Genomic DNA, 8,541 nt, shown 5'->3' with positions numbered 1-8,541 from the left:
CTTTGAATTTCTAGTGTTTTACTCGCTTCTCCATAAAATTCTATTAGGTTATTTCAAATTGTTTACTTATTGTAACGTCTTAATTTTGTTTATAAATATATAGTTTAGGAAATTAAAGATATTTACTATTTTTAAATTTTCTTTAGATGAAATAGAAGAACGTAACTTAAATATGTAAATATTATTCTTCAGAAAATTTTGATACTTCAAATTATTTATATTTTATTCTTTAAATTTAATCTACATTTTATTTTTTATTTTTTAATTAGCAGCAGATATTTTTTAATTACAATGATGTTAAATAATTTTTGAATAATGATCGAATTTATAATATATAGATATTATTGAATAATAATATAATACTTTTTAAATATTTTAATGTATCAATTAATAATTAAATTTATTTAGTTAATACATATAATGTGAGATTCTTCAAAATTACAATAATTAAGAAATATACGTTCAAGAAATATATATTTAAGATGTACTATTTATTTTATTATGACAAGATATAAAATGGTTTATTAATTATTTAAAACATTTAAAAAAATAAGATTTTATTAATAAATTATTCAATTAAAAGGATATTATCTGATATTATTAAATATTATGATGTATCATGTGGAGATATTTTTAGATACAATTTAATTAGATAATGTTAGATGTAATGAGATATTTTTATATGTTATTAGATATTATAATATATTTTTCGATAATGTTATATATTATTGTTAGATATTAAAACGGAGAATAAAACATTGTACTTTTCTCAAAAGATATTATGTTTATAAATACAGGGAAGAGTTTAGGAAGAGAATCTTAATAGAAACGGTGCAAGTCAAGAAAGAAGAAATAAAGTTTTAAAGATTGAGTTTTGAAGGGGTAAAAGGAAAAAAATTGAAGAGTAAAAAGTACAGGGAGACATTCTTATTTTCTTATTTGTCGTCTTGTTTGTATGTGTCTATGATTACTTGGGTTAAAATATGGTTGTAAAGGGAGCTAACAAGTATCTTTTATCAAAATGTTTTGTAAGAAGCTAATTAGGTTTTGTTTTTTTGGTTTGATTATTATCCTTTTAGGTTTAAAATAGTGTTTATTGGAAATAGGAGATTTGATAAATTGATAATTGATTTTGGTATAGAATGTTTTTTAGAAATATTATATTTTGATGAAAAAATATTTTTTTCATGATTTTGAGTATCATAGGTATAAGAGTGTGTGAGTATCTTAGGTTGTGATGAGAACTTTCTTTCTTGCTTATTGACTTTGGTTCTTGCCTTCTTGTTTGTATACATGTGAATATGATGATGTCATGCTTTTGGTTGTTATGTGTTATTATGGTCATGGTTGTTAATGTGTATAGACTCTAGTGAAAAGTCGTGAATATGATACTCGTTGACTTTTTAAGAGTGATCTTTGGTGTCTATTTAGAGCAGACTCTGTAAGTGGTTAGCTTTAAGTGGTTAGCTTTAAGTAGATCTGTTGGCACGTAGCTCAACTAAATGTTCTTAGAGTGTGTCAAAGTTAGAGGATGACTGAATCCCTTTGGGAAGATAACTTTTTGAACTATATTTGGGTGTGCTTGAATGTGGATGTTAGGTTCTTAGAATGGTTAATTCAGAAGACGATTGAAGCCCACTAGACAAGTAACTCTTTTTGAATTGGTGGAGATGCGGAGGTTTAGGCTCTAGAGTGGTTAGTTCAGAGGATGATTGATATGAGCTAATTTTAGAATTTAGATTTTGTTTGTTTTATTAGCTCACTCTCTTGTTTTTGTGGTTTTGATTTTCACCTGCGTGTTTTTAATTTATTACAGGAGTAAATAATCTTAAAATTTGTAACATTCTTTCGTTCTTCTAAGTTTGTAATTAACATGAATTATATAATTAATATAAAAATTTATTTCTGTTTTATTGGAAATCTAAAATAAAATCATTATTTTAAAACCATAAATTATATTGAAAAAGAAAAAACATAAGACTAAAGGATTGTCCCAAACATCTCTTTTAATTTTCAATTTTCTCAAATGGACAATACCACAAGTGTGCATCTTAAATTTGCAATTGAAATAAAATCAACATTTATCTTCAAGAATACTCTAATTGTGGACTGCAATATAATTTACCCCATGTGACATACAAACACTGCTTCCTGAGGACATAAATACAGCATATGCATGCACAAGTTACAATTGACTTTACAATAGGAAACTGTGCCTACAGCAAAATACACAAAATCCCTCATATTTTCTATGTATCTCGTAGTACTTTGCATTATTAAAGGATGAGCCCAATTTCGTTGATGCTGCTATAACAAAACCAAACAATGCCCTTAGCACAGGTTCTTGAGTGACAAGGCATTCAGAAACAGATGCCTTGATATGACATTAACAACTCCGAAAGACAACAAGAATCTAAGTTGTGGACTTCAGCTGAGCCTTATAGTGTCATTTGGCATAACGACATCGGGGTTTCTTACATGTGATTTCCCTCGATTGCCAAAAAGACGAGATGATATGCTCCACAAGGAGTCACCAGGTTGCACCTTTGAGATAACTGGAGCATTAGATTTAGATGAACCCTTTGGCTTCATCAATGGAAGTTTGTTATTATTGTTCTTCCCCATTCCATTTGCAAGCAACCAGCGAGAACCAGACTGTTGCTGGTTTGAAGTGCCCCAGAACTTCGTTTTCTGAGGCTCAGGCTTCAGACCTGCCACATGGACTTCTGTGATTCTGAACTGAGGAATGCCCTCTTCCTCTTCGGAAGTATTCTCCTCGTTCTTGGTGTCCTTCACGTCCACCTTCGCAAGGATTTCCCTATCATCATCATCATCCTCGTCATTGTTCTTCATCATCAAAGACACACTGTTGAAAATCTTTTGCTTTGGAAGCATGAACTCTCTCTCAACTTGTATAAGAGCAAGCATTGGTGTTCCAACCGGTTCGTAATTTCTCAGAGGGTCACGGAGTTGCACCATTAATGCTACTGTGAAATTGTTTCCTAGCAAACCACATCTTCTGCTTTTGCCTCGTCTCTTCTCTCCCTTGGAACTCCCACGAATGAAGTCAAAAGAGTTGGCATGATGGGCTGCAAGAAGTTTGGAAGTATGCTCACTGATATTATCTATATCATCAATCTCACCGGAATCCAGCCTCATCCATTCATCAAGAGTTAATGATAGGCCCATTATCCCATCCACACCATCACCACTGTCACCGCCATCTTTTACATCCATCAACTGCAAACCAGCAGCTCCATCCAGGCCAAGGGACCCACTAATATCAAAACCCTTGCCCTGCAGAGCCGAAATATCCCCAATGGACTGTGCAATGATGTTTGATGGTGCCTCCTCTTCTGACATCCCAGATTGTATTCTCAAACCCTCCATTGAAAGTGCTTCAATTTTATCCATAGCCAATGGAGCAAGGTCTTCAACCGAAACAAACTCTGATCCTGGTTGGTTGGCCACTGTTCTTGAACTAAACTTGCCAGACTTTTGTACAGACGGCATTCCTTTCAAGTCCCTTTGCACATGAGCACTGTCCTGCCTTGTTATTGGATTATGCTGCAAATGGCTTTGCCTGCATAAAGCAAAGCAAAATTCAATCAGTAAAACATTTAAGAATGACTACTAAAAACTCAGCCAACACCAGTGGTACAAACAGGATAGGCTAACCTCTCTGCTCCTTCTAAGACAGGCATGGCTTCCCATGCTACTTGTTGCATTGTCTTCCCTGTGATATCTTCTAGAGGCATCAACTCCTTAGCCTGCATTGAGAGCTTTTCAATTCCCACTGAAGCCAAACACTGCAAAACCTCCATTATCCCGGAACCCATTTCTGCTGGTACAACGACAGGGTTGGATACCTGCATGATTAAACTCCCACCACTTTTAGAATTCTTGAAAAGTGAGGGATTCATAGAGCGTAGGAAACCCCCGTCTTTTGTCTGAAGAAATGGGCCCAACCCATCATCAAGAGGAGGCAATATAGGAGGCTCTTCAGGTGGCAAAGGAATTGGACTTCCAAAACCAGTAAAATCTTTTGGTGGAGAATGATGAAAAGCCTCCTCATTCAAACCCCATTGACGCATCAAGGCTTCTGTTTCCAAGTCTTCTAGTGTCTGAGCCCTCTGTTTGCTTCTCACATCCTGAGACTCGGCTAGATGCTCCTCCTGCAGGTCTTGCAAAAGGGATGATGACCTGACATCTTCAGAAAAGTTCCACTGCTCAGATGCAGCGGAACCATCATAGCCACCATCTGCTTCATTATCATGGTTCATTTCAAAATCAAACAAAGAGGAGAAGTCCCCGTCCAAAGCCTCCTTCTCAAATTGTCTTAAAAGTAGCTCTCTTGGAGATTCGGGTTCACTTTCAGAACTCAAGGCCATTGGACGACTACGTTCTAAGTCTAACATGCTTAAAAAATCACTGGCAACTGATTCTGTAACATCATCCAAGCTATGTGACTTTGTCATCTTATGTTCAGATTTAAATTCTGCTGTTTTTGGAGATTCTAGTGCCACTCTCTCCAAATTTGATACACTATTTAAAGCAGATTCTAGTTCTTGCAGGAGCAGCTCATTAGTATCACTGTCAAAGCCATCCTCTTTCATAGCAAATTCCTCTACCACTACCTGGTCCTTAGAAATATCATTTACCTCATCAAGAAAATCATGTTTAACACTGTCTTCAAAAGGTTCTTGTGTACCTGATATGTCAAGGGTATAGGCAGTATCAACTGTAGAAGCATCCTCAGGAGCCTTCCTAATGAATTCCTCTCTTATAACGGGTTCATTTGATGACAGTTCTATTCCCTTATCAACAACAAAAAATTCATTACCTTGAAAGTGTTCAGGGTTTTCATTTGTAGAATCAGGTAAAGGATTGTCATCTAGTTTAAATATCTCCAGTTTTTCTTGAAACACTGAAAGTTCAGGTTCCTCGTGCACTGGACATTTATCTTCAGCCTTACTCACATGCTCGTCAAATGTTTCTTTTCCAAAATCAGAGGCATATGCATCTGGCTTGATTGACCCAAGATTTTCGGAGAACGAATCAAGTTCTGCTTCGCTAAGCATAGAACTAGCCTTTTCTTCATCAAATTTCTTATATAAGATGTCTATTGAGCTGGCTAGTGCAGACCTAGTCAATGGCAACACCTCATGAAGATCCTTTACCTCATCTGAAGCTCGAGGTGATAACTGCATACTCGTGGTTCGCCTCATCCTGCTGCTTCCATCAAACTGTCGGGGTTTAACATCTTGTTTCATCAGAGCAAAACTATTCTGCCTGGAACTCAATACGTTAGAAGCATTATGGCTGTCTCTGGTAGTACTAGCATTATCACCAACAACCGTGTAGCCAAAACTGACATTCATCACAGCACCCTTAGCCACTCCCGATAATCGAAAACTAGTAGTCCACTTCCCCGAGCTCTTCTCCTCCTCCAGCTCCTCCAGAGTGAGAGGAAGCAACCTTGTCAGATCCACCCGGTGCTTTCCCAAATCCATCTCCTGGGCACTCAGAAGCGAAGCATAGAGCAAAAAATGCTTTGCTTCATACTTGGCAGAATGGTGAGGTCCACTCCTACTGCCATACACTGAGCAAGTGTAGGTCAACTTCTCTTCAAATTCAGCCACAGACTGAATCACCTTGGCAGGACCAGTCACAAGAACCCCATCACGCCTTTTCCAGTACACAGCAAGACTGGCATTATCAAAACTTGGAGGCAACCCTTCAATCAGGTGAACTTGCAGATAAAAACTACAATTAAACCTCTTGTTTCGGATGTGGGAAAGGGCCCTTAGAGGCCTCCAATTCCAAATGGACTTCTTATCCTTTTGAACACCATCATCATTGTTATTATTAACACTGGTTTTAGACTTAGATTTGGGATCAGGTAACTGAGATTTCCCAGTGAATTTAGATCGAGAATTTGCACCAGGTATTGAACTCCTTGTAGACCCTCTATCCAAGTACAACGCTTTGTTAATGGTTTCAACATCCTTTAACAACTTCTTCGGGGCACTAGAACCCCCACCACTCTTCTTCCCAGCCTCCGTTCTCGACAACATCCTCTTCTACCCAACAAAACAAATAAAGTGAATTCAAATGAAACAGAACCCAACCAAATTCTTTTATAGAAAAAATATAAATCAAACACGGGATATTATTAAACCGCATAGCAAAACTTAAAAACAAAATCACAAAAAGAGTGAATAGATTGCATACCAAGTAGTGTTGGAGATGAAACCAAAGCAACCGCAAAAAATTAGGTCAGCAAACCCAATCCATTGACACCTACCCTTGTTCTTAAATTCAAAACTGCAACTCTATAACCCAAAAAAGGAATCCATTTTGTTCAGTCACAGGTCATTAAAAGAATAAGATGGAGAAGAAGCAGAAGAAAACGGAAACATGCGAGAAGTTTCAAAATTTGTCAGCAGAACTTGTTATCTTCTCATGTCCAATCTCTTTTTCTTGTCTCTTTCTCTCTCTAGGAATTGCCGCTACCTCTTTCAAAACCAAAGAATTGAAGTTGAAATTGAAGAAACAAAAATAATATAATATAATAATTTTAATATATATTATTCTATTTTTTTCATGCGCGTATCTTTCCCAAAATCCCAATAATTAGTATTTACCAATTTTAATTCTTTCTGGTTCTGTCAAAAAAGAAATAAAATTTCTGTCTGATACCTCTTCGCATGTGCATCTTAGTTGTGTCTTTTCGTAATTATAACGGTAATCGCTGGTTGTTCATATTTTCTAATAATATTATTTTTAACATGGAATAAAATTGATTAAAAAATATATTAATTTAATATGAAGTCAAAATCTGTGATAATAATACTATTTATTATTTTGGGTGATGAATAAAAAAATTCCTTTTTGCATGAATCTCACAACACTATATAACTATTTACTTCAACACTAAATTTATTAAAAGTGAATATTTAAGACAATTTTGTAAGTGATGCCATTCATTTAACATTCTAACATTTAAATTCTTTTACTCGTAATACTTTACATAAAACATCAATGTTGGTATAAGTAAAAATTCAACATTTGCTCTGTCTTAATTTTCATTAATCAACATTCCTTAATTTTAACTTTTATAAGTAATTAGAAAGGACATCACAAAATTTAACATTGAATTGAATAATCTATAGTATAGCCAACATTAACTTATTGATACACAAAATGTGATTAAGTGATGATATCACATTAGTAAATAATTTTGTTGATAAAAAATTTATATATGTATTGCCAATACATTAAATTTTAGTGTGATTTATTATATTTATATATTACTAGAGTAAATAGGAATGTTTAAACTAGTAATTTAATCAAAGTTATACCAACAAAAACAACATATTTCGTTAATAAAAAGTTCAGTTTCATTCTATGTATAATGATATCATATGAAATAACGATTCATGAGAATTGATATAATAAACTAGCTAAAGTTTGCATAGTCATTCTTTTTCTTTGTTTTTGTGTATTATGGTTAGTTAGATGATGTCTATATCATTTTATAAGCATTTCTTTAGTACCAAACATTCTTTGTTATTCATCCTTAATCTCTTCAATGAATAGTTAGGTGTGTTATTTTAATGGTTTTGTTAATATCGAATTTTCGTATTAATCTAAATTAACTCAAAGTGTAATATTTTTACTAAAAATTATATATTACATTAAGAAAATAATCAATATTTGTTCATGTCAAAATGAAATTGTGGGAGTGAGTTTAAACAACTCGTTTTTTTTTTCTGTGGGTATATCCATAAAGTGCATTGTGAACATCAACTAATTAATCAATTTATTGAAATTTGGTATTGTTTTCTATTTCTATATATTTAAACTCTTAAAAACAAAAAAGTTTGCATGTGTTATTCTTATTTTATTACATCAAAGTCTTATTTCTATATTCTAAGTATAAAGAAAATGATTGATATTTTTAGTGGAAGATTTAAAAGATGGATGTTTTGTATATTATTTGTTTTAAAGTTTAAAATTTCGTTACAATTTTTTTTTAAAAGACACGTTGAAAAGTAAAAAAAAATAACTTCGATTTCTAAATGATGTGATTGGACATAATAGAAACAATATTCTATTTATTATATTTGATAATTTTAATTAATATTTAATTTATTCAACCAATAATAAATATACTTATGAAAACTATTTTTAAAATTTAGATAGAGTACTTAAAATAAGCATAATATTTAAAAAGGTTGTAACTAAAGAAAAAAAACAATTCACTTTTTGATAAGTAACTATTTATCACTGTAAAACTTTATCTAACCCCAAAGGAAAAGATAACAAACAACTAAAAAGCCAAAATTTGTGAAATTCATCTTAACAAAGCTAAAAAAAAAAAAAAAGAAAGATGCAAATGGCACATGAAAAAAAAAATTATGCAAAATGGAGAGAATATCTTACAATGGAAGGTTAGAGAGTATGATATTCCATCAATGTGCAAATATACTTAACTTTGCATCTACACTACATTTCTGAGTATCAATGTACACACAC

The 8,541-nt window shown here is 33.1% G+C and overlaps 1 protein-coding gene across 2 annotated transcripts; it reads right to left on the bottom strand.

Moving 5' to 3' along the window:
• Nucleotides 1–2,027: 2,027 nt before the first annotated feature.
• Nucleotides 2,028–6,541, bottom strand: LOC108331489 (protein PLASTID MOVEMENT IMPAIRED 1-RELATED 1-like). 2 transcript variants are annotated; one of them, XM_052877256.1, is made up of 3 exons: nucleotides 6,235–6,541; nucleotides 3,679–6,083; nucleotides 2,028–3,583 (listed from the first exon to the last, which is right to left on the bottom strand). In XM_052877256.1, the coding sequence occupies exons 2-3, from the start codon at nucleotides 6,075–6,077 to the stop codon at nucleotides 2,428–2,430; spliced, it is 3,555 nt and encodes a 1,184-aa protein (XP_052733216.1). In that variant the 5' UTR covers nucleotides 6,078–6,083; nucleotides 6,235–6,541; the 3' UTR covers nucleotides 2,028–2,427. The 2 variants fall into 2 exon arrangements, with proteins under 2 accessions (XP_052733216.1, XP_052733217.1); XM_052877257.1 differs by having other exon boundaries at nucleotides 3,679–6,080.
• Nucleotides 6,542–8,541: the final 2,000 nt, after the last annotated feature.

This window comes from Vigna angularis, chromosome 4, assembly GCF_016808095.1.
Source record: "Vigna angularis cultivar LongXiaoDou No.4 chromosome 4, ASM1680809v1, whole genome shotgun sequence".
In the NCBI taxonomy this organism is placed as follows: domain Eukaryota; kingdom Viridiplantae; phylum Streptophyta; class Magnoliopsida; order Fabales; family Fabaceae; genus Vigna; species Vigna angularis.
The sequence above is the reverse complement of the archived record's forward strand: the minus strand, read 5'-3'. Positions and strand labels throughout refer to the sequence as shown.

Excerpts from the sequence above, each read along its gene's own strand:
- LOC108331489 (XM_052877256.1), bottom strand. The coding sequence starts at position 6,077 with ATGTTGTCGAGAACGGAGGCTGGGAAGAAGAGTGGTGGGGGTTCTAGT. Across the intron at positions 3,584-3,678 it reads GTCTTAGAAGGAGCAGAGAG|GCAAAGCCATTTGCAGCATA; the intron begins GTTAGCCTATCC and ends TGCTTTATGCAG.